The 26744-nt window shown below is 40.4% G+C and overlaps 1 protein-coding gene across 4 annotated transcripts in view; it reads left to right on the plus strand.

Moving 5' to 3' along the window:
* The window catches only part of RIMS2 (regulating synaptic membrane exocytosis 2), a 422508-nt gene that overhangs the window by 133749 nt on the left and 262015 nt on the right, over positions 1-26744 (plus strand). Inside the window, exon 1 of one of the 4 annotated variants that reach the window (XM_063131029.1) lies at positions 13646-14210. The exons of the other annotated variants lie outside the window; for them this stretch is intronic. Within the exon in view, the coding sequence (XP_062987099.1) occupies positions 14089-14210 (122 nt within the window). The 5' untranslated portion in view covers positions 13646-14088. Of the gene's footprint in view, positions 1-13645; positions 14211-26744 lie in introns of those variants that run through there. 4 annotated transcript variants of the gene reach the window in all.

Raw genomic sequence — 26744 nt, forward strand, 5'->3', positions numbered from 1 at the left:
CCGCCAGCACTGAGATTCTGACAGGGATGAGATTGCAAGTGGGTCTGGAACCTGCAGGAACAAATATACTTGGAGATGTAGCAGGGAGATTACAGAGTTCCTGCAATAAATAAACAGTTTGCTTGTGATTTCCAGTTTACTTGTTGACTTCTACCCACACTAGGGAAACAGGGTGTGAGGGCAGGAGTGCATGTACTGTATCTGAGGTCAGCCTCTGACCTCACCCTAGTTAGAATCCCCAAGTCTGAAAAGTTGGTTGAACGTGAACATTTGAGAAGGTAATGGGGTGGTATTGAAATGAAATGAATAAATAAATAATTCACAGAGGTGCAAAAGACCAGTAAATAATAAAGTGCAGCTGTGGCTGCCTCTGTTTGGTAAGCGTAAAAATTTGATTCAAAGGAGGCCTTTAGAATTTTTCTGAAATCTGCATTAATTGATTTTTTGGGGAAATCTATAACAAAGCTTAGCCTTGTATACAACAGGCTAAAATCTGATTGTTTCCATTGCCAGCCTGCCTGCCTATGAGAACCCTAGTTATTGGCTAAGCTGCTGTGATGTTGTGCGATACTCACAAATATTGTTAACTGTTTGGGATGAATATGGCAAATGGTGCAGATTTTAGTGAGGGAAGTTATAGTTAATTTGGCTATGGGGAATCTTACACGGGGCCAAGGAACAAATGAATGATATTCCTCAAAAGAAAATAAGCTTGTTCATGTATATGTGCAGGAAATTGCAGATACTATCTGTAGGGCATATCTATTCCTGCAAGGGGGATAGTTTGCCAGAGAAGACACAGAGAAAGGTAGAGATGGCCCTCAGCAGAATCTTCATCATTTCAGCTATAGCTCTTAAGGCTTCTTTTCTAGTTAGATGGTTTTAAGAAAGAAGAATAGGGCCATTTCAGGGCACAGTTCGCAGTTAATAAGCTGTCTTTGGCAGCTTGCCTACATGACAGATGCCTCTCTGTCAGGGCCACGATGCCAACATTCCTAAAAGATTCTAAATATGACTCTGATCATGGTAGGTGGGTAACCTATTGAAGATCACACTGGTATGATATTGTATCAAAAGTCTTTACTTTTCGGTGACCCTATGAACAAGTTGTTGCAGAGGCACAGAAAACAAACCAATACTGGATGAACCCTGAGTAAATAATTTTATTCCTTTCTGTGCTTTCCCTTTAGTGGTTCCAGTAACAAATTCCTGATCAGGGGCCTAAATTTAGGATTTTGCCATTGGTCTCAGCCAGACAGCCCCACTCAAGAGCATGGCTTATTCACCATCATTTCTTATTCAGGCACCAAAAAAGTGTTTATGTCTGAACTAGTCCACTGTGTGATCATGACAAAACACTAGCCTAGGGCTCATCTAAACCAAGCAGGATATTCCACTATGAAAGTGGTATGGAAGTGATATAAAAGGCAGGAGCCACACTCCTGCTTTATAGCAGTATTGAAGTGCTGCTATATATAGCAGTACTGAAGTGCTGTTGGGGCCCATTTACACATACCATGTACCGCTTTGATACAACTTTCATAGTATTATATCCTGCTTGGTGTAGATGTGTCATGGGCCCCAACAGTTGTCAGTGCACTTCAGTACCACTACAAAGCAGTAACGTAGATTCTGCAGTGCACTTAAATATCACTATAAAGCAGTAGTGTGGCTCCTGCCTCTTATATACTGCTTTCATGGTGGAATATCCTGCTTGCTGTAGATGAGCCCCAAGTTTGCATGACATGACAGCTCTCCATAAATTAATTTACCCATGGGGCTCTTATGTAGTTCCAGGCACCCATGAGAACTATTTTTGCATGCCATGTCATGTGAACTCAGGTGGCAGGGGTTGTATGGAAGTTTGACTATCCTAAAATAACCTATGGCTTGTTTTAGGGTTATTTGAGGGTTGTCTATCTCTCAAACAACTGCTGCTGCCTGGGTTCACACAACAAACCATGGTAAGCTGGGTGCCCAACATGACACTATGACCCCCATAGGTAATTAACCCACAATGGGCTTTTGGGTGATGTGAACCAAGTCACTGTCTCCTATCACAGTCCATTTACAGGCTTTTGGACATTAGGCCCATAGAAGAGTTCCCCCTCTGCCCTCAAATATATATAAAAAAGCAAATGATACATCATTTCCTTCATTCTAGGAAACAATAACAAAGGTGATTTGACATCTGAGAGGACACCATGGTTCATTGATAGTCCTGGAGATCTGGCCACTCTGCCAGCTCACCAGGTTGCAACCATATGAAATCTTAAGGGGATGTACTTGAACATTCTAGCATGACCTTCCCATTGGTTCCTGGTTTTTAGTTACTTTTGATGGTTTGGTTATTGTCAGCATAAGGCACTGCTGTTTAATCTCTCTGTGTATTATCCAGAACCATCACCAAGATTTTAAGTAGTATTGGTTCCTTGCCTTAGAATCATAGAATAGCAGAGTTGGAAGGGGCCTACAAGGCCATCGAGTCCAACCCCCTGCTCAATGCAGGAATTTTATTTATTTTATTTATTTAAGGATTTTTATGCCGCCATTCAGCCAAAAAAGGCTCTCATGGCGGCTTACAAAAGTATTTCTTGACAGTCCCTGCCCACAGGCTTACAATCTAAAAGACATGACACAAAAGGAAAGGAGATTGGGAGGGAGGAGGAGGAGGGGGGAAAGAAAAGCAAATTCAGGCACTACAATCTTAGTTGGAAAGTTCAGCAGTTACAGGTGACAGCAGGAATCCACCCTAAAGCATCCCTGGCAGATGCTTGTCCAGCTGCCTCTTGAATGCCTCTAGTGTGGGAGAGCCCACAACCTCCCTAGGTAACTGGTTCCATTGTCGTACTGCTCTAACAGTCAGGAAGTTTTTCCTGATGTCCATCTGGAATCTGGCTTCCTTTAACTTGAGCCCGTTATTCCGTGTCCTGCACTCTGGGAGGATGGAGAAGAGATCCTGGCCCTCCTCTGTGTGACAACCTTTTAAGTATTTGAAGAGTGCTATCATGTCTCCCCTCAATCTTCTCTTCTCCAGGCTAAACATGCCCAGTTCTTTCAGTCTCTCTTCATAGGGCTTTGTTTCCAGACCCCTGATCATCCTGGTCGCCCTCCTCTGAACACGCTTCAGCTTGTCTGCGTCCTTCTTGAATCGTGGAGCACAGAACTGGACACAATACTCTAGATGAGGCCTAACCAGGGCCGAATAGAGAGGAACCAGTACCTCACGTGATTTGGAAGCTATACTTCTATTAATGCAGGCCAAAATAACATTTGCCTTTCTTGCAGCCATATCACACTGTTGGCTCATATTCAGCTTGCAGTCTACAACAATTCCAAGATCCTTCTCATTTGTAGTATTGCTGAGCCAAGTATCCCCCATCTTGTAACTGTGCATTTGGTTTCTATTTCCTAAATGTAGAACTTGGCATTTATCCCTATTAAATTTCATCCTGTTGTTTTCAGCCCAGCACTCCAGCCTATCAAGATCACTTTGAAGTTTGTTTCTGTCTTCCAGGGTATTAGCTATCCCACCCAATTTTGTGTCATCTGCAAATTTGATAAGCGTTCCCTGCACCTCCTCGTCCAAATCATTAATAAAAATCAGCATAAGGCACTTGAAGAGCACTGGGCCCAGGACTGAGCCCTGCGGTACCCCACTCGTTGCCTCTCCCCAGTTTGAGAAGGTTTCATTGATAAGTACTCTTTGAGTCTGATTCTGTAGCCAACTGTGAATCCACCTAATAGTTGTTCCATCTAGCCCACTTTTAGCTAGTTTGTTAATCAGAATATCATGGGGCACTTTGTCAAAAGCTTTGCTGAAGTCAAGATATAGGACGTCCACAGCATTCCCACGGTCCACAAGGAAGGTTACCTTATCAAAAAATAAAATCAAATTTGTCTGACAGGACTTGTTCTTGACAAATCCATGGTGGCTTCTAGTGATCACCGCATTGATTTCAAGGTGTTTACAGATTGACTTCTTTATAATCTGCTCCAGAATTTTTCCAGGGATGGATGTCAGACTGACTGGTCTGTAGTTCCCAGGTTCCTCCTTTTTGCCCTTTTTGAAGATAGGGACAACGTTAGCCCTCCTCCAGTCATCCGGCACCTCACCCGTCTTCCATGATTTTGCAAAGATAATAGACAAAGGTTCTGAGAGTTCTTCCGCTAGCTCCTTCATTACTCTAGGATGCAGTTCATCGGGCCCTGGAGATTTGAACTCATTCAAGGAAATTAGGTGTTCTTTGACTGTTTGTTTATCAATCTCAAACTGTAATCCTGCCCCCTCAACTTCTGCTTCACTTTCTCCAGGGGGGTCATAGACCCGTTTTGGGAGAAGACTGAGGCAAAATAGGAATTGAGCACTTCAGCCTTTTCTTTATCACCTGTTATCAATTTGCTATCCTCATTAAGCAGTTGAACCACCATTTCTTTCCTCTGTCTTTTACTACTCACATATCTGAAGAAAGCCTTTTTATTGCTTTTAGCATCCCTCATTAATGTCAGCTCATTTTGAGCTTTAGCCTTCCTGACGTCAGTTCGGCACTTCTGTGCCACCTGTCTGTACTCTTCTTTTGTAGCCTGGCCTTCCTTCCACTTCCTATATGTATCCTTTTTTGTTTTCAGGTCATCTCTAAGCTTTTTGTGGAGCCACATTGGTTTCCTCTGTTGTCTTCTATCTTTTCTCCTTGTTGGAATTGTTTGTAACTGTGCCTTTACAATTTCCTTTTTTAAATACTCCCACCCACCCTGCACTCCTTTTCTCATTAGGCTCATTTGCCATGGGACCTTACTTATCATAGTTCTGAGTTTATTAAAATCAGCTTTCCTAAAATCCAGAGTACGTGTATGGCTACACTCAACTTTTGTCTCCTTCATAATCAAGAATTCAAGTATGATGTGGTCACTTTCCCCCAGATTTCCCTTAACTGCCACTTTATCCACTAAGTCATCCCTATTGGTCAATATCAAGTCAAGGATTGCCGATCCTCTAGTTCAGTGGTTCTCAACCTTCCTAATGCTGCTACCCTTTAATACAGTTCATGTTGTGGTGACCCCCAACCATAAAATTATTTTCGTTGCTACTTCATAACTGTAATTTTGCTACTGTTATGAATCGTAATGTAAATATCTGATATGCAGGATGTATTTTCATTGTTACAAATTGAAATATGTGTTTTCCGATGGTCTTAGGCGACCCTTGTGAAAGGGTCGTTCGACCCCCAAAGGGGTCGCGACCCACAGGTTGAGAACCGCTGCTCTAGTTCCTTCCTCCACTTTCTGTAGGAGAAAGTTATCACCCACACATGTCTGGAATTTCTTGGAAGGGCTGCTTTTGGCAGTATTGGTCTCCCAACAGATATCAGGGTAATTGAAGACCTCCATCACTACTACATCACACTTCCTTGAAACACTGGCAATTTGTTTCTCAAAAGTTTCGTCCTCGTCTTCTCCTCATGTGGTCGGTAGTAGACTCCGATTATCATGTTCTTTTTATTCCTTGCCCCATTTATTTTAATCCAGATGCTCTCAATGGGGCTCCCAGTCTGATCCGCCTGTATTTCTGTGCAGGGATAGGTATTTTTAACATATAGTGCAATTCCGCCTCCCTTTCTATTTCTTCTGTTCTTTTTGAACAAGTTATATCCTTCAATTGCTATATTCCAGTCATGGGAGTCATCCCACCAAGTTTCAGTTATACCTATCAAGTCGTATTTGCCTTCATTATTATTATTATTATTATTATTATTATTATTATTATTATTATTATTTATTTATATAGCACCATCAATGTACATGGTGCTGTACAGATTACACAGTAAATAGCAAGACCCTGCCACATAGGCTTACAATCTAATAAAGTTGTAGTAAACAATAAGGAGGGAAAGAGAATGCAAACAGGCACAGGGAAGTGTAAACAGGCACCGGGTAGGGTGAGGCTAACAGTATAGAGTCAGAACAAACTCAACATTTAAAAGCTATAGGGAAAAGAAAAGTTTTTAGCTGAGTTTTAAAAGCTGTGATTGAGTTGGTAGTTCTCAAGTGTTCTGGAAGAGCGTTCCAGGCGTAAGGGGCAGCAGAAGAAAAAGGTATAGACATTTGTGCTAGCACAGACACTACTCAATACAAGACCACCAGTTGAATACATATGCAATATTTAAGGAAGGGCAAGAAACTTGTGACACTCCATATGTTATAAGAGTTCAAGTTCGTTCTGTTTGTTTCCCATGCTCTGGGCATTAGTATATAGACACTGAAGACCATTTGTTTTATAGTCTGGCTTTGTTCCTATATTGTTGCGGACACTATTTTGGGGCACTATTGGAGCTGTTCTCTGTATTGTGGTGCCTTGGCCTTCATCCATTGTTGCCTCGAAATTTACGTCTCCCGCCCCCGTAAGATTCAGTTTAAAGCCCTCCTGATCAAGTTCTTCATGCTGTGGACGAACACATTCTTTCCAGCCCTTGTGAGGTGCAACCCATCCCTTGCCAGCAGTCCATGTTCCAAGTAGGGTATCCCATGGTCCCAGAATCCAAAACTCTCACGACGGCACCACCTTCAAAGCCAGTCGTTCATCCGGAGTATTTTTCTTTCCCTTTCTAATCCTCTTCCAAGAACCGGGAGGATGGATGAGAAAACTACCTGGGCCCCAAAGTTCTTCAGTTTCCTTCCCAGAGCTTCAAAGTCTGAAATGATTTCTTCGTAGCTCTGCTTGGCGACATCATTTCTTCCCACATGGATGAGAAGAAAGGGGTATGTGTCCGTGGGCTTTATGAGCTTCGGTAACTCTTCAGTCACATCTCTAATCTGTGCTCCAGGGAGACAGCACACCTGGCGAGTCCATGGGTCTTCACGACATACTTGGGTTTCAATCCCACGCAGCAGGGAGTCTCCCACAACGACTACTCTTCTCTTCTTCTTGGTTGACCGACCTTCTGCCTCTTGGTCACTGTTGCATGGTGTCTCCTGTACTTCTTCCTCTGCAAACTGTCCTTCAGTCTCATTCTCCAGAAGCTGAAAGCGGTTGCTTAACTCTAATGGTTCCACCGGTGCAGAATGCCTTCTAATTCTTCTGCTCCTAACTGTCACTCTTTTCCAGGGAATTTCCTCTTCATTGGCTTTCCTCCCCTCAGCATACTCCACTTCTGCTTCAGCTGGCTGTTGCTCTTCAATCTCATGTGCTTCTTGCTGCTGTTGCAGTTCCACCGTTCGGTCTAAGAACTCCTCGTCTTCTCTTATTCTTTGGAGGGTGGACACTCGCCGCTCAAGTCCTCTCACTTTTTCTTCCAAAAGTGCCACCAGCTTGCACTTGTTGCAGGTATACGCCATGTTGAGCTCAGGCAGAAACACGAACATTGCACTCCCTTTGCAGGTCACCACCTCTAGGGGCTCCTTTCCATCCATACTGTCTATTTCTGCTTTGTTTTTTCCTTTCTGATTATAGTGGAATTGCCTTTGCTTTGTCCTGTCCTCTCTGAAGGTACACAACTATATGAGTATGTCTTAAGGGAAAATAAGATTTTTGGGTTGGGTTTTTTTTTTGTGGTTTTGTGGGGGGGGGTTTCTCTTTATGTTTTTCTTTGTTTCCCCCCCTCTTTGTTTTTTTTCCCTTAGAGGCCTCCCCCTTCACCTCCCCTGCCGAACTCCCCCTGTCAAACTCCTGTTTTCTCTTCCTGTTCGCTCTCTCTCTGTTCGCTCTCTCTCTGGGAACTGGCTAACTTTTCTAGCTTCCACTTGAGCTGGGCCAGCTGCTCTTCCCTGCTTCTGCTCAGCTCCAAGTCAGGAAACAGAATGAGTTAATTAGTTACAAGGGTTCATGAGTAATAAACCAGTACAGCTGTCTCTTGTTTGATTTTGGTTTCCAGCCTTACAGCTATTTTTCTGATCCCTATTGGTATTGTTTCATAGGTAATAAGTAGACCCTTCATCAGATCCTTCCATGGAGAAAACAGTGGAAACCAAAAGCCTTGCCCCTGTACTTGGAGGTGCTACAGGAACACAGCTTTCTAGTAAACTGGGAAAAGAATATTGTAGAATTAATCCAGACCATTACTCGCCTAGTACTCGTGTTCATTCCTTGTGAGAAGAAGTGTTCTATCTTTGCAGTGGAGGGACCATAGCTTATTGATAGAGAATCTGGTTTGCATACAAAAGATTCCAGGTTCAATCTCTGGAATTTCCAGGTAGGGCTAGAAAAGAATCCTGCCTGAAACCCTGGGGCTCAGCTACAACAAGCAGGATATTCCACTATGAAAGTGGCATGAAAGCGGTATATAAAAGGCAGGATCCAAACTACTGCTTTATAGCGGTATTGAAGTGCACTGACAACTATTGGGGCCCATTGACACATACCATATGCTGCTTTCATACCGCTTTCATACCACTATATCCTGCTTGGTGTGGCTCCTGCCTTTTATATACCGCTTTCATAGTGGAATATCCTGCTTGGTGTAGATTTATTTATTTATTACATTTTTATACCACCCAATAGCTGAAGCTCTCTGGGTGGTTCACAAAAATTAAAATCATAAAGAGCATAAAAACAACCAACAATCTAAAAACACAAATACAAAATACAGTATAAAAAGCACAACCAGGATAAAACCACACAGCAAAAATTGATATAGGTTAAAATATGGAATTCAAACAGCAAAGTTTAAATTTATGTTAATAGGTGTTAAAATACTGAGAAAATAAAAAGGTCTTCAGCTGGCGACGGAAGGAATACAGTGTAGGCGCCAGCTGAACCTCTCTGGGGAGCTCGTTCCACAGCTGGGCTGCCACAGCAGAGAAAGCCCTCCTCCTAGTAGCCACCTGCCTCACTTCATTTGGCAGGGGCTCACGGAGAAGGGCCCCTGTGGATGATCTTAAGGTCCGGGCAGGTACATATGAGAGGAGGCATTCTTTCAAATAACCTGGCCCCAAACCATTTAGGGCTTTGAATGTTAATACCAGTACTTTGAATCGGGCCCGGACCTGGACTGGCAGCCAATGAAGTTGTAGAAGGACTGGCGTGATGTGGTCTCGCCTGCCAGTTCCTGTTAGTAGGCGGGCTGCCCTGTTTTGTACCAGCTGAAGTTTCCAGACCATTTTCAAAGGCAGCCCCACATATAACACATTGCAGTAATCCAAACTAGAGGTTATCAGAGCATGGACAACTGTAGCTAGGCTATCTCTGTCCAGATAAGGGCGCAGTTGGTATACCAGCCTAAGCTGAGAAAAGGTGCTCTTTGCCACAGAGTTCACCTGTGCCTCAAGTGATAGTTCTGGATCGAAGAGCACCCCCAAACTACAGACCCGATCCTTTAGGGAGAGTGCAACCCCGTCCAGGACAGGGTAAACATCATCTCACCGGACAGATGAACCACCTGCTAACAGCACCTCCGTCTTGTCTGGATTGAGTCTCAGTTTGTTAGCCCTCACCCAGTCCATTACCGTGCCCAGGCACTGGTTCAGAACAGCCACTGCCTCAAGTGGGTTTGATGAAAAGGAAAGGCAGAGCTGGGTATTATCCGCATATTGATGACATGCCAGTCCACCTCTCCAGATAACCTCCCCCAGCAGCTTCATGTATATGTTAAACAGCATAGGGGATAAAATAGAGCCCTGTGGAACACCCTGGCTTTGGTGCCACGGCACAGAGCAATAATCCCCAGCACCACCTTCTGAAAACGGCCATCCAAGTAGGAGTGGAACCATTGCAATGCAGTACCTCCAACTCCCAGCTCAGACAACCTATCCAGAAGGATACCATGGTCGATGGTATCGAAAGCCCCTGAGAGGTCCAGGAGAACCAACAGGGTCACACTCCCCCTGTGTCTCTCCTGGCAGAGGTCATCCCACAGGGCAACCAAGGCAGTTTCCATTCCAAAACCGAGCCTGAAACCTGATTGAAATGGATCTAGATAATCCGTTTCATTCAAGAGTGCCTGGAGTTGTCCTGCAACCACCCGCTCAAGCACCTTGCCCAGGAAGGGGATGTTCGCCACCGGCCTATAGTTTTTAGCATCTTCCCAGTCCAGGTGAACCTGTGGAGAGCCACTTCCAGTCTGGGTCGACAATACTGGGCCAGATGGATCAATGGTCTGATTCAGTATAAGGCAGTTTCCTATATTCCATTAAGTATGTTCCAATACTTAATTGCCATTAAATATTTGCAACTAATACCCAATCTCACCAAATCAGCATTTTTCTGAAGCAAAACCAAAACCATTCTATAGCATACAATCAAGCAGTAGCCTGAGAATAGTTTCAAATCAAATCGAAAATTTTAAAATCCTAAGAATGCTTTTGAAAGAAGAACAGGTATGACGAATGCTCATTGTAGGAAACCAATTTCTAATTACCTCTGGGTAAACACAGCCCCCTTTTTCTTCTGGACTAGTGACAGGCTAATGACTGCATGTAATTTCAGAAAATGCAAAAGGGAGGATGAACTTTTTGTGTGACTTTCAAGGATCTCCTTCCCTTTACTGTCTCGTAACAATTATATTGGCAGGACTTGCCAATTTTTTTAAATCTGACAGCCGTGCACAAAAATGTTAATATGATCACTCCTATTGCTGCTGCTCCTGCCCGCCAGCAGCATCTCACTCTTTGTGCTGCTTCTGCATCTCACTCCAACAACTCTCATCAGTGCCTGCCAATTCTTTCTTGTCCAGTAGTACCTTTTCTCCATTTTCTGTCTCTGTCCTGGAAGGGACATTCTGCAGTCTGGATTCCTTTGGTCTCCCATATATCACACTGGTCGTGTGCCTCCATATTTCAAGCTGATGCCACTTTGTATCCTCCTGTGGTTCTCCCTTCTTCACCATTATATGGTTGGAAGTGAAACGAGGACAAGTGCCTGACACTCTGAGACCATCTTTTTGTAATTGCCCAGGGAGTATGCCTAAATGGCTTGCAAGGCACAGAATACTTCTGAATAGGGATAGGGAAGAAATTTGCTTGGTTTGTGTTTTTATATGGACCACCCTAATTTGCACTTCTTTAATTAATATTTGAACCAGAATTCATATTAATTTTCACTTTTCCCATTCTGCAATTCAGTTCTCCAATAAAATGTACAAAAATGCATAATTAGGGGGAATTGCTTGTAAAAACGCATATATTAGTGGAAATTACATACAAAAATGTGTATGACCCTTTTGTGTGTGTACTTTTAAAACATTCACAACCTGATGTAGGAACAGGATGGAATTAACTTGTGCTTGATTTTTTTTTTAATGCTATAGAAAGTGAAACAGATTAATCCAACCCTACTGCTGAGCCACATTTTAGCCCTGCAGTATTAGATTGAGGCCTTAGCTAGACGGGGCTTTATCCCGGGGCGAACCCTGGGATCGTCCCTGTGCGTCTACGTGACGCACAGGGGATCCTGGGATCAGGGAGGGATCATCCCTCCCTTGCCCTGGGATAGAGCCCTACACTTTGGGCCCGGTTTTTCCATGGTCCCGAGACTGCGGAACGTGTGGCCCGTTGCTGTGGCTCTGTGCCCATCGGGAGTAGGGTGGGGGGAGTGGGCCAATTTTTTTTTTTTTTTTAAAAAGAACACCTTACCTTTCGGTGCTCGTGCACTCCTGTTGCTTTAAAAAAAAATTTTTAATGGCGGGCGCAACGCCTCTCCTCCTGAGGTCATCGTGCCTCACGTGTAAATGGAGGAGGGATCTCGCAATAATTTCATCACGGGATCTTCCCTCCTCCATTGTGGAATAAAAGGTAGGTCTAGCTAAGGCCTGAAAGATTATGAGGCTGCAATCTTATATACATTACCTGAGAGTAGGTCTCGTTGAACATAATGGGATTTACTTCTGAGAAGACATAGAATTGTATTGTTTAAGACTAATTGAAATTTGTTAGCTTTTGTAGCATAATATGTTGCACCAGAATAGTTCGGTAAATTTATTCCAATTATGCCAATGTAACAAATAGGATGATCATAATGTTCATCCTTTGGTGCCAAATAGGAAACAATGTCTTCTCTATAGCCATAGTAAGCAGATAAAAATGTGAAAAAAATAAAAAGGAAAAAGGAAATAAACCCCAATTTCCAGATTATCTGGTCTAGTTATTATTAGAAGATTTAAACAAAATCTATGGTCATTTCTTTTTTAAAACAAAGAACATTTCAACACTAACAGAATGAATCTACTAGCTGTGTGGCATGCCATGTGGACTGAATACCAATAACATTGGCAGTAGTAAGATACGTTAATATTGCCTCGTTTCATTACTGTTATGAGGAAATACAAGCTTATCTAGAATATGATACTGATCCACGGCAAGACCCCAAAAAGATTGTATACTCTTGTACATTGTATTTGTTGAACTTTAATTGGACAAATATGCCAGAAGTATAATGTCTCAGTGAGGCATGGTGCTAGAAAATATAGGATACAACCTTGTTCTTTTAGCTAAAAATGAAAGGTGATAACTAATTAATGGTGCATTATGAGGTGGAATGGTTATTTAACATGTTGGTAAGGAATACCTTCTCCTTTCCCATGACTTATGTTTGTCTCTTTCTTCTATGTTTCCTCCATCTTTTCATGCTTCATTCTGAAACACCAAGTGCTATGGCTATAATCCGTTTGGCCCTGTAGGGGTTCCCTTTTGAGCCTATCATTGCACTTCCTTAATTAGCTGTAAGTTGCTTATTCCCTTTTCCGTAGGGGCTAGAATCGTTTTCAGTGAGCAGGCTTTAATAACAGCCCCCATTGTATTTTATTTCATATGGCGAGTTTGTAAGTGTTTGGCATAATATTAAATGCAGCATAGTGAAAATTAGATATTCTAAGACAAATCTTATTAATTGGTATTTCCCCCTTTGATGGTGATAGCAATATATTGTACTCTTAAGCTGCAATTTGGCCTAACAGAATAGTGAATAACAGTGGGCTGATCATTTGTATTCACAGATGGTTGTATTTGAGGTTTTATCTGCTATGCACACTACACTATAAAACCTTTAACTGTGTTCCATTAGATGAACAGTCGTGCAGAGAAGTCACTGTCTTGCTGCACTGTACATGAATTGGAGTGAAAGATCTACAATCCTGTGTTTTGCTGAAAGGATTGATAGGTACAGAACAGGGTACTTGACTGGTTTGATTGCTGCTAACATTAGTGAATAGAATGCAGTAAGCTTCCAAAGGGTGCAGCAGGTTTCTGCTTTTGGAGCACACTGTATGTTTAAGTGGCAAATTGTTTTGGAAGATTTTGCAAATTCGGTGATAAATCATTGTCTCAGTGCTGTGAGCACAACGTGTGTAATAAGTAATACAACAATAATGAAGTGTAGGCTGTAGGCCGTTCTTTTTAGCAGTACATGAAAATAAATTAAACTGGCAAATACAGAATTACCTTTTATCTTATGCAAGATATAATATAGCTTTTCAAAAAGTGGAGACAAAGGGCCTATTGTTATATTCTCCTTGCTGCATGTTATCATTTGAAGAATATGGTTGCTATTTTTAGAGGGGTCTTTCTACCCTGTGCTGCTTGCTGCCTTCAAGTTCTAAAAGGAGGAAAAAAGAGACCTATGTACACTGTCATTGGTGTTAGTCATTTTTACTGGGGAGAAAAGGAGGAGCAGAAGCTGCAGAAATCCCCCTCCTTCCTCCTCCCTCTGCTCCCTCCTCCTCTCAGGCAGTAGTAACTGTGTGAGGATGCCTTGTCCTCGTTTTTATTACTTCTGAGATTTTATAGCTGGCAGCCAGATGTGCTGAAACTCCTGACGACAGCATCTATACACTGTGTATTTTAAAGAAGCTTAGAGAAATATGAGTAGAGTACATGAAAGCAGCTCAGCTTCACACTTCAGCTGGGAATGCCCAAAAAGATCGCTGCTGTTTGGAATTCTTGCTACAGTGAAGAGAAAGCAGTGCGTGTGCTAAATCTTCCACGACTGGATTAGAAGAATAATGACTGTACAATTAGCTGTCAACCCGTGCTCATTTAGTCACAGTTTTTATCGAGATCAGGAGAAATATGGAACTTGATTGGCATATCTGCATTTGATGGTGACTGCAAAACAGATGACTTTTTGCACAGGTGGTAAGGAGGAATAGAAAGGAAGAGAGAAAAATGCAATTTGAGACATTGCGCCAAGTCTGCAATTCTGTGTTATCGCATTTTCATGGGGTTTTCTCATCTCCTCCAAATATTTTACAAAATGATCTTTTTGCACAAACATTGGATAATGCTAGGTAAGTAGGAAAGTAGCATTTTCCCCTTCAGCATCGGAACCTTCATGACAGCAGTAAGTGCATGTGCTTGCTTTTCAATGAGTAGTCACATATAAACAGACCTTGAAATATTAATATGTTTATAGTAGTAATGAGGCATCCATTGGTCATCTGTTGCTTTCTGTAACGTATTTAAATTAAACTCGTTCTGCAGGTATTAAATGACTGCATTACTGCAATAAAAACATGCAATATGGGTACCTTTGAAATACTTTAGCTAGCATGATCAGATAGGTAGCAGTAAGTATGGATTCCATACACTTATGAAATATTCATAGAATATTTGTGAAGCAAAATAATTGCTCTTTGAATATGGCAGTGCACAAGGTTGTGACTGCTTAACCATAAATAATTTGCTGTAGGGTGTAAATTAGCAGTCCTGGATTTGCAAAATATTCAGAAGACATATCCTTGGGGGGGTGAGTAGGGGGGATCTTTCTGTGCTTAGCACTTTTCAATAAGCTTATTAAGTAGAAGACACAGTATGAATGATTAGCTGGTGCTTTGCAGCAGGTCAGCCAGTTCTGAACACCATTTCATTATGGGTTGCCATTGTTTTTTAGTAAGGTGATGGGAGAGAGGGTGTTGTTAATTACAGCGAGTGGTTGTTAATTGTACTTAGGTTCTTACATGTGTTTGAAGCTATCCTGCATTGCATATCAGTCGGCATGTTTTGTGGCATTTAATTAGTAGGAATGCCCAGTATAACTAATGTTTAGAACTTTTAAGAATGATTAAGTATTTAAGGAGAGCAGCAAAAATATTTAGTTGAAATCTATATATTTAGTTGTAAAGATGGAAAAGGGAGAAAGCAAGCAAAGGTTTTTATAATGGCTATGCATTATCAGAAATGTTCTAGAAATGAGAGCAAGTAATACTCTGAACAAAAAAATACAATCTTCCATCTTTTTTACTAAAGAAAATATGAAGGAATAATCCATAAAGTACAACACATATATTTAATCATAAGGCTATTAGGTTTTTACTGATTATTGCTTTTAGTTTGTTTGATTTCAGTTGACCAGCTATCATTTTAGGATTTTTAAAACAAGTTTTGCATTACTATTTAAATTACTTGATTATTATTGGTGATAATTAAGCCGATGAGCATTTCAAAATGATGTAACTATGTTAATAAATTCTGTATCAACATAACTCGGCTTTGAGCATTCCAACTTGAAGTTAAAAGAATATTTTTGCCTTAGACATAGATTTTTTTCATCCTTGCAAAGTTTGACAAAATGAATGAAATGGTTGAATTGTAAATTATCCATGCAAAACACTGCATACCTCCAAGTGCATAACCCAAGGCCTGCAAGGTAGTTTACTGTTCTCAGCAACGCACACACATATTCTGTTCTGTTCCTGTCTGCTGTTGCAGTTCCCATTCAGCAGACTGCATACTTGCTTTTCGTGAAAGCAAAATCCCTTTTCTTTGCATGCTTTTTGTTTCTTTAAACGTTGCATTGCATTTAATATGATTTACATGTAGCAGTATGCATATTCCATGGGAATGGTAAATGAGAGAGGAGCAGGAGCCTCACACTTCGTTTTATAATTTCGGGCTGAGGATTGTTTATTTCTTCAAGAAATCCTGAGCTATTTCTCCATGCAAATATGCTTTTGAGATGTCCTTGTTCTGTCTTTAACAGTGCATAAGTGGCATTAAAAACAGGCTAAACTTGTTCTTGTAATTAAATGTATACAGTCATATTAGTTGCAAACTTTTAAAGGCCTATATTTGTCCAGCTGCAATCCTATACTTATTTATCTGGGTGTAAGCTTAATTGAAACCAATGGAACTTACTTCTGAGTAGACATGTATAGGATTGTGTTGTCAGAGAAGCATGTATGATTTCAGTTTGCTTATTATCAATAATACACTAAAAAGATTTGATTTATTGCTCATTTGAGATTGTTTTACCTTAGTGTCATAATTATGAACAACTTGTATGCATCTTATTTGTTATTCTTCTCTTGATATTATCACAATCCATTTTTCACTTCTGATTATTTACCCTTTCTTTTAGAATATTGAAGCTGCAATCCCATGCACAACTACCTGGGAGTAAGAACCAATGAATATACAGGGACTTACTCTCAAGTAAATATGCATAGAATTGGGCTGTTCTTCATTAATTTCTTCAAAACAAATGACTGAGTAGTTAATATTTTCAAAGAAGTTTTAGGCTGTTGAAGAGAGAGGTATATTGAATCGAATAAATTTATTACGGTCATTGACCAGAACCAATAAAAACATTAATAACAAACAGACAATCCCAAACACGTACATACATTACTATATTACATCCATCCATCAGTTGCTGAGAAATTGTATCACACCATCAGAGGCGAGAGAGGTATATCAAGAACATGCTGGTTCAGACCAAAGGTCCATCTCGTGCAGCATTTTGTCCACATAGTGGCCAACCAGCTATGGCAGCCTTTTAAACAAATCATAATCTATTGTCATGTTGTAGAACAGTAGTAAAATTAGTGTTTTTAATTGTTTAAGCAGGAAAGGTTCCTTAGCAATTGTGATATTACTTGTAGGTAAAATGTTACACTATAGAGACTGAGCTGCTGACTGCTAAGCACTGAAAATAAAATGTTAATGCAAATATTGTGCAGTATGTTTTTTGTATCATGCTATTAGGGTAACATAATCATATATATTCTTCGAGTGTGCCAGTACCACACACTTCTGGTTTTAGGAATCCCGAGTATGTGTTAGCTTCTCACATTCATAGCATGCTAACAACAGCATTTTTCAAATTGGCCTTCCCAACCCCCAACCCCACTTACATTTAGGAAGCTTGCTGGATGACTCTTCCTTTATTAGCTATACGTTTAACTGGGGCCTCATATTTATATGCTAATCCTGTTGCTTATAATAACTACACTGCAATGCTACTATTCTGGCCTATATACATGTGATATTGTGGCATGCCGTGCGGTCCCAAACATGTGTCATTTTCCTACCGTTCCTAACTCCATCTTGCTGAAGCAGCACAATTTTACACAGAAGCCCAGGGCTATTGCACATAGTAGATCATACTAATGTACATTGGGTTGAATATATAATCTCAGTCTTTATATTTTATTTAAAAATCCCATTGTTAGAAGAATCCTATTGTTGATTTTGCTGGTGCATAGAATGAACTCATTTTTGTATCTGTTGTGTGGCAATTGAAATAAAAGCTGATGAAGGATATATCCTACTCTGAAAATGAATTTAAGATCTTTTTAATTAATGTGTTTCTAATCAAATATCTGCATTTCCCTCAGTCTAGTTTAAGGAAAGATTTCCTTAGGTGTTTTGTTTTGTGGGGTTTGGCCTATTTAGTCTGTAGCATTTTAAAATTAAGTTACCCAAATGGTTCTTAGATTTTATGAAAACCCTTTATTTTAGCTTTGTGATTGCTATTCTTCCCTCAAAGCTGAATGTACTTATATTGGGTTGTCAGAAGCTCTATTTGTAGCAATGTTCTCTAGCTGCAATGGAGTTCAGAAGTGCTTTGGGCACATTCAGATGAACACATCATTGCGTAAGAATGAGCATCTTTTCTGATGAAAATTGCTGCACAGAACAATATAACTCCACTTGTGGAATTTGCATTTGACCTCATTTGTTATTCTTTGAGGGTGAAAACATAGTGAGTGCCTTTATTGTCTAGAACAGCTTTCTCTCCCATCTATTTTTAAATTGCTGCTGTTAAGAGTGAGAAGGCGAATTTTTGTGCATCTTGGCCACAGAGGGGCATGAGACAACTAATGGTTTCTCAGGATAGTGAAACAGTTATTCTTATCATAGGCACTGTGCATGGCAGAGACTTAACAGAGATCTCTGTTTTGCTGTTTTGCTGTTTACCAAGTCCTATTACAAAAGCAAGAAATATTTTTATTTAAAAAATAACTATCACAGTGGTTATACTATGAACTTTAATGCTCATCTTTAAGATAATTAGTATTTTGGCCCTGCCCCATTTGTCCCTAAAACAATTTATTATTATTTTGACTCATAAAAATCTTACGTCATATCTCGGAATATTGACATAGATATTTTAACATTAACTTGTTAATGAATATTGTGATACTGAAGAAATTTCTGTAGCAATTTTTTTGCTTTGTAGATGCAACTATTTTTCTTAATCAGTCTATTCATGTACCATCAAACCAACCTGAATGCTTTTTGTATTACCCTGGCACTCACTAAAAATGTTTTAATAATCTGTTTACAATGTAATTACATCATGAATCAACAAGAGTGGTTACGAAAAGTGTTAGAATAGTCTACTGCCTCAAAATTCAGTACCTAGCTATATCTGAACTGTTCCCCCTTTACTTTACTTTTTTTTGCTATAGGTCTGATCCTATTGAAAATAGTGTGGCTGAAATAATTTTATTTTACTCATTTTTATTTCTTTGTGTTACTGCTGTTCTTGAGATTGTATTACTACTCTTTTCATTTAGTGAAAGAGCTGCAATGATGGATGAATTATTTGGTTTTTTTCTTAAAGTAGTCTCTTCAAAAATAAATGTCTATTGCTTGAAATTTTGCAGTGGTTTTTCATTGCATCTCAGCATGCTTCTGGGACACTATTAAGATGGCCTCCATTTTAGGAGGCTGTGCTCATGTTATTTCACATAATAGTATTTTTTATTTTTCATCTTATTTTCACTTAGAAATACACAGTGCTAATAACTGAAGTTCCTGGGAACTATCAGGGCTGCAAAGGGGTGCTGCAGCACCAGTGCAAACCCTCCATACCTGATGTTGCATACACAGTGTGCACATTGCTGAGCAAATGATCAGGGCTGATGGGTATAAATGCTTCGAAGAGGGAGTATCCAATTTCATTCGAAATCCCAAGCACAGAAGTAGGATTCTCTGGAAATCTGTTACTTTGAAGCAAATGTGTCAATGGAAGAGGAACTGATTTTCACATACCTAAAAAACTTAAGTGTTGATCTGTTATGTCCTCAACTCCTGTGAATTACCACCTTATTTTCAGTTATAAGCGGAACTATATCCCGGGTAAACTCCTATTTTATCACAACAGATAAAGACAAGACAACAGTCAGGTAGTAGCAGTAGTATGAAGAGGTGGAGCTCCCACTGCCATTTCTCTTTGCTGTACCGTGACAAAAGGACATAATGGAAATGCAAAAGGAAGTACAGTCTAAATCCTTGTCATGACAAAAAGTCCAAGTATTGCAAAAGCTGTTTAGGTCAGTGCAAACAGTAGCCGTGAATCTTAGGAATCCAGGCTAGTTTCAACAACTGCCAATTGAAATTCCCTGCAGCTTTATTTTGTATCCTGCTCTTTTGGTTTTACATCAGCACTGAGCCATGTTTGTGTGAATTTCTTTGTTGACTTACCAGCCAACTTTTGTTTTCTGCCTCTGTCAATGCCTTGCTTGATGGAATGCAGTGAGACAAGCTGTCAGGGCCACAGAGAGCCTCCTTTAGGAGCAGTGGTAATTGAACTCCAGCTATCACCTGGCAAAGAAGTAGGGCTCAGAGCCAGGGAGTCAGGGGTTACTGGAATATGCAATAGTAGTCCCAAGCCAGGAGTCAAGCAGGGTCAGAAGTGGGAAGTCAGAGATAATCCAGAGACAGAGTTAGTAGCTGTACTGGGTCAGAGCCAAGTAGTGAAACTGAGGCAGGAATATGATGGGTCTCAGAATTTCAGGCAAGGTGAGAGGGAGGGAGGGAGAGAGAGAGAGAGAGAGAGAGAGAGAGAGAGAGGGAGAGAGAGAGAGATGAAGTTAAATAGCAGCTAACCAGGAAGTATTATGATAATATAGATAATCTTTCAATAAATTGAATTAATATAATTGACACTGGTATATCAAAAATTAGAAAAATGTTCAAGATGCCATGGGCAATAGAGATGGTTGCCCAGATACCAATTTTTGCACTTGCTTTGGGAAGATGTTCAAGCTTTGGTTTCATCATAGGCAAAGCCTGATCATCTCTGTTAATGATTATGATCTTAAAGAGCATGTTATTATACAGCTTACGACATATTCACTTCTGAAGGTCATTACAAAATAGAGAGATCTTTTTGCACATAGTAGTTAAATAATCTGGTGCTCGTTCAATCAGTCTAAAAAGGCTTGAGACTTGGAGGGATTGAAGAGGGGGTAAACCTTGTTGTTTCTTTTTTAGAACAGAAGTGAAGGTAGAATGATACATTACAAGGCAATGTTCCTAAACCTGCTAATGCAGGGTGGGGCATTTGCAGGGGAAATTAAGGATATCAGAAGAGTCGGGCTGGATTAAGCATTCTGTTCCCACAGTGTCCAGCCAAGTGCCTACAGAAAGCCCGCAAGCTCAATAGCACCCTCCACTAATGTCCCACAGTAACTGGTATATAGCGTCTTACTGCCTCTGATATTGTGGTAATATATAGTTATAACTAGTAGCCATTAATAGACTTATCCTCCTTTTAAACCATCCATGTTTTGGTGGCCATTGCGACATCTTTTGGTAGCAATTCCATAGTTTAATTATGTGCTGTGTGAAGAAGTACTTCCTTTATCCTGTCTTGAATTTCCCAGCATTTAGCTTCATTGGATGACTTAGATTGTAATATTACGAGAGATAGAGAAAAACCTCTCTCTATCCACTGTAGAAGATAAAGTAAGGGATTGTCATGATCAGTGCTGTGGCCAGCGCAATCCAAAGGCAAACGGACACTGTTGTTCTGATGCAGGGTCCCTGCTTACTGTTGTGGATGCATCTGAAAAAGTGGATTTTAGAAAGCTATGCCACGATTTATTTTAGTCATTAAAGTGCAATAAATCTCTTTGTTGTTTTGCTATCTTGCTAGAATCAGAATTAGGGACTTGATTCAAATGCTTGCGCTAAAGCATGAAGTGCATGTTTACTTAGAAGAAAACCTTACAATTCAGTGTGTAATAAGTGTGTTAACTCATGTGGTTGGCCAGACTGGGAGGAGGAGGCTTCATGCTCTTCTGTTTAGTTGTCTTTGAAAAATAAATAGGGGTAATTGGGCATTAAGACCAGATCCTACCTGTGTTGCCATCACTCCACCTTCTTTTTACTATTTTCCTCTGCAACTTCTCCTTTGTACAATATCAATCATTCCATTTTCCCTCTCTTTCCCCTGTCTCATGTCAGATGTTTCCCACCAAGTTTATAATGAGAATTGTGTAATCAGAGCTACAGAAACTCTTTATTCGCCTTTCCCTTTGTATAGAACCTCTGGAAAATGACCATAGCGTCTCTCCTTCAACTCAATTCCTTCTTCGTTCTTCTCTTGCATTTTTTAGTCTGAAGTACATAATAAATCTGAAGAATTTTAAATGTTCTTTGTCTTGCTACTAAGATGTCTTCTGTATGTAGTTGCAGCATACAATTATGGGATTGCACCATGGGTGGGTGAAATGCTCGTTTACATTACTATATTAATTACAAACCTGGGACATACAAGTGTGGCATAAGCAATTAAATTAATTAAATAATTAAGGCTCCCATGAGCCCATCTACAGAATAAATTGCTTGCTGCATTACCCCCTAATTCATTTCTCTGGCCTTGACTCCTTCCAATCATCCTCCAGTGGGGATGTATAAATCTGTCCTGCCCTTGCATTGGTATGGCTGCATCATGTAGTACAGAGAAACACCAGATTTATCTCTCCTCCAATGAACTAGCCTGTTGTGTCTCTGTGTGACTCATTGTTCTGCACTTGCCCACCCAGACACACCCAGAGCAGTGAATTGTGCAGAAATGCAAACAATTCTTACTCTAATACAGGAGCGGTTGGAAGGTAAGTTGGGATCTACTGGTAGATATCTGGGTGATTTGCTATAGACCGTCAAAGGTTTCTTACAATTTTGGTTAAAAAAAAGAGAGCAACAAACAGGACTACAATCCTATGTCCACTTGTGGGAATTAACCCCACTGAATTCAGTGCTATTTATGTCTGAGTAAATATGCATAGAATTGTGCTATGATAGGCTCCCGTCCTCTCATGCATATTTACTCAGATTAAGTCCCACTGTGGGCATAGCTTTATGGTGTTAACCAGGGGCATGTCTACACAAAGGATTTGCCCCAGGGTGGCTTTGCAGTAGTGGCATGTCATCTACATGACACAGCTATCATTGCGAAGCTATCCAGGGGCAAACCCTCGAAATTCCACTGAAAAAAAGTCGGGCACTTAATCCGGCTTTTTTGGCAGTGGAGGCTTGTCACAGCCAGTGGTGCCCCCTGATTGGTCGCCATGGGCTGGACAGGGAAGGGGGTGGCTCAGCGCCTCTGCAAAAAATAAAAAAAATAAAATGGGGAAGAGAGGAATGGGGCTGTTCCTCCCCTTTTTAATTTTTTTTATCTGTAAAATGGAGGGGGGAGGAACGGGCAGCCAGAGGGCGATCAGAGGGAGGAGAGGTGGTTTGCCAGGTGTCCCTCTCCTTGTGTCCTCCTCTAGCTGCCTTGTTCCTTCCCCCCCTTTTAAAAAAGTTTTATCATCTGTATCTGTGCAACTGCGCAGATACAGATAATTTAAAAAGGGGGGAGGAATGGCCCATTCCTCTCCCACCCCTGTTTTAATTTTTTTTATTTGTATAGAGCGGAGAAAGTTCGCTCTTCTATTCCTTCCCGTGCAGATGCCGGGAAATAATTCAAGTGCAGGAGCCAGGCGCCTCGCAGCACCAAAGCACCTCTGTCAAGACAGGGGCCTGGTTGCTGAAACAGAGAAGTTTGGGAAAAGTAAAAGTGATAGTACTTTGAGCTCAGTTCTGATACTGAAAACAAATTCACAGGTTGAACATGTGTTCTGAGTCAAACTTCTTCCTTAATTCTCTGTGTATATCTGCACCCGTGACTCAATATTTTGCACCTTGCTCAAGTAGATGGACCTTGGGGTTCTAATATAAACAAAGGAGATCCTGCAAGTCTGTGATCCTGCCACTCTAATTGTAACACATTCTAAAAGTAAACTTTTAAGGGGACTGTAAAAGTAAAGTTTGCATCTAATTTTATTTGAAAAAGACGTATCAGCTGACAGACATTTATGAAATACTGTTTTAATACAATAAGCTTCCTGAAAGAGAAAATTTTCTTTGTTCTAACAGTGTATTCTCAATAAACAGATTTATAAAATCCAGCATTGAGTTATTCCTCAGTGAAATTGGAATCTGTTTGGGAAATGATACTGGGAGAAGGAAGACTGTTGTATTAAAAGAAGGAGCAGAGTTTAGAAGAACCTGATGTGTGCAGTGTCATGTGATAATTTTATGCTGCAATTATTGAAGAGTAAGAGGAATTCTTGTCTGTGCTTGAAAGAAGTGGGAAGGCATGGACATATTGGAAAAATATATAAAACATATTCTTCCCTCTTAAAACCATTAATCCATAAGATACCCATGCATGAGGGTGAAAGTCTCAAATGGGACCCATTTTATATGGGGCTATCTTTCCTTCTTTCACTCTGTCTTTCTTGGTGAAAGGTTTGAGCGTGTTCTAGGCATAGAAACCACTTGGTTACCAATTATATCATATTGCTTAGATCAGAATGGAGAACCAAATCTGATCCAGGGGCTGGTTTGCCACACTGGATCCCACATTGGGCCAGATGAAGTCAGTGGGCAGCCCCCCCCCCCTTTTATGTCATTGTGTAACTGGCCAATGGCTGAAGTGCTGGCCTTCTTTGTAGCAGCACCCACCATCCGGAAAACCCTCCCTCATGTAGTTCAGGAGGCAGGAAATGTCACATCTTTTAAATGCCTCCTGAAAACGCATTTGTTCACAGGCTTTCCCTGGGCTGTACGTAAATTAATTATTCCACTCCATTTCTCTTCTTGATGTTTTTACTGTTGTTGGACGTGTTCTTAATGCTGTGTTTAATGTGGTGGTTTTATATTGTATTTTAATACTGGGAACCACTGAAAGATTTTACTATATTCAGAGGCATATAAATGCCATAAATAAATAAATAAACAAATAAATTTTAGTTGGTGTTTGCTTTGCTAGTGGGAAAGGTGAAGGATGAGCAAAGCGTGCTCAGCTGGTCCTTGTAGGAGCTCTAGTAAGCATCATTGAGTGCACAGCTGGCTTTGTTTCTGATTCTCCTTCCCTGCACTGGAAAAATGAAGGAACATTAAAAACATAAGAAGAGCCATGGAATTTTTTAAAAATATATATCAAAATTCAAGAGGAACCAAACTTAAGATTGGAAAAATTAGAAATGGGAGCAACAGAAATCGACAGGTTCACCATGAGAGCAAACAGGCCAAAGCTTAATCCATATAAGATAGAAATATTGTGTACGGAAACCTGCTTATCTGGATGGAGGTATGAGAACAGTTAGATGGGGTTGCACTCCTGTTGAAGGACCAGGTTTGCAGCTAATAGAATTGAATATAGAAAGGACAGGGTGCAAGAGAAATGGTTAGACGCATACGAAGACCAATTATCCCCTTGCTAAGAAACACTGATAACCAGCTTTGGTTATGGTTCCATTAAAGTTCTGTTATGATTCTTTTAAACTGCTCTTTCAAATATTTTTGGCTCCAACTTTATCATCTCACATTGGCCAAAATACGAAACATGGCATGCTTGCCAAGCAGACAGAGCTAATTGTGCAATGGCACAAAATCCCTCCCCCAATCTCACCTTCTGTCCTCTCTCCATTATAACTGGAAATTGTATTTCTTTCTCTCCCTATCCTTATGTTATTCTCCTGTGTCTTCCTACTGCATTATGGGAAAGACACACCAACTCTTTACTTTTTCTCTGTACTAGTCTCTGGAAATTTACCAGGACCTTCTCCAGAAGCTTAACTACATCCCTTAAACCTTTTCTTCAATTTTCTGCTATAAGATTCTCCAGTTTCCTTTTCTTGCTTCCAACTGGTCTCCCATCACAAGTGTGTACTGTTAGTTACAATTTTGAGTACTAGTTGCCATGTAACTTCTTTCCAATCCCCGTATCTAGCAATGAATATTAGCGTCAAAGTTAAACACGAATGCATACATGTAGGGGGTGTTATGTAAAATATTTTCCTTACACAATTTTTTTGCATGGTTTTTGTATTTCAGGATTTCATTATTTGCATGTGTATGGTGGAGTTTGCTGGTCCAGGAGCTTTCAATGTAGTTCTGAAAGGACTAGTATTTTATGGATAATCAAGATCTGTTTGTAAAGTTTAGGTGCCAATTAAAGGCCTGTCCACTTTTGTCTTAGATCATCCTGGGTTTTTCTACAGGTGATTCAGAAAGAGAGATGCTTAAACATTCTCTTTAGACTAATAATGTTTTAATCCAACCGTTGTTTTATAAGGTAGCTGTGATACACTTGCATAATTTCTGTAACAGTGTATCTGTTGAAGGAAATCTTACTTTGCCCGGTCTGGCATAAATTAAGTGATAAGCAATTTGAAACAACAACAACAACAACAACAATGTTGTTGTTGTTGTTGCCGTTGTCATCATAGTAGTAATGTCCATACATCTGCTAAAGCTCCTGCACTTTTAAGGTTAAACTGTAACACTTGCATTCTAATTTGTATAGGACAATGGTATTCAAAACAATTAGTTAATTTTGCTGGCACCTGGTTAGCCTTACCCTGCAGCAAGGACTAGGTGGTCTTTTGTTTTTTGTGATTATATGTCCATAAACTGGGTTTACAGTCTTCTAGCCAGGTTACTAGAAATGCTTATATGATAGTACTCATCACATAAACTTTAGTTATGTTTCATCCAGCCAGTTTAAGCTCCCTCCGACGAGCGTTTTATTGCATGCTCGTTATGGGCACTCAAGGAGTTTGCTCAGGTCCCTCACATGATGTTGCCTGCCTCCTGCGTGCCTTTCGCCCCTTCTGGCCTTCCTTGAGCGACAAAAAAAATTCTCATTAAGTCCGATGTTTTTTTAAACTCGGAATTGTTGCTCTCTCCTGCTGTGTGCAGGAGAAGCAGCGCCATTAGGACAGTGGACTCAATGGGCCTCGTGCTCTTTGGAAAGAGGAAGTAACTGAGGAACGAAAACATAGTCGGAGAAGTGAAGGTAGGGAGCATGTTAACCCCTGGTGTGATGGAGCTTTTTGTTTCTGGGTTTCTATTTCAATCAAACATACAGGCAAAGTCAAGAGTGATAGCTTTTTCAAAACTTCAAGTGATTAAATGAAACAGATCGTTGTGTTAAATGATTGATTAAAAGTTCACTAGCTGTCCAAGGGTTTTTTTCTTCATACACATGAAAATAAGTATAGATGGAAAAGGACTCTGATGTACTGAGTAAATGAGTAAGCAGAAGACCCTCTTAGCCTTACAATAGAGAAAAAGAGCAGAACTCAAACAGTGCCGGTTGTCCTTTTTAGAGCCACTGTGTTATTAACTCAAAACCAGCTATTGACAAAAGCTGTTGAATTGAAAATTAGAAGGGACATCTAGCCAATTTCCCTTATGAGAAGAAAGCTGATGAGAGATCAGTTGTATCCAAACTTTGGTCTGATGCCCTCTTGTGT

This window comes from Elgaria multicarinata, chromosome 7 (assembly GCF_023053635.1).
Source record: "Elgaria multicarinata webbii isolate HBS135686 ecotype San Diego chromosome 7, rElgMul1.1.pri, whole genome shotgun sequence".
Lineage (NCBI taxonomy): Eukaryota > Metazoa > Chordata > Lepidosauria > Squamata > Anguidae > Elgaria > Elgaria multicarinata.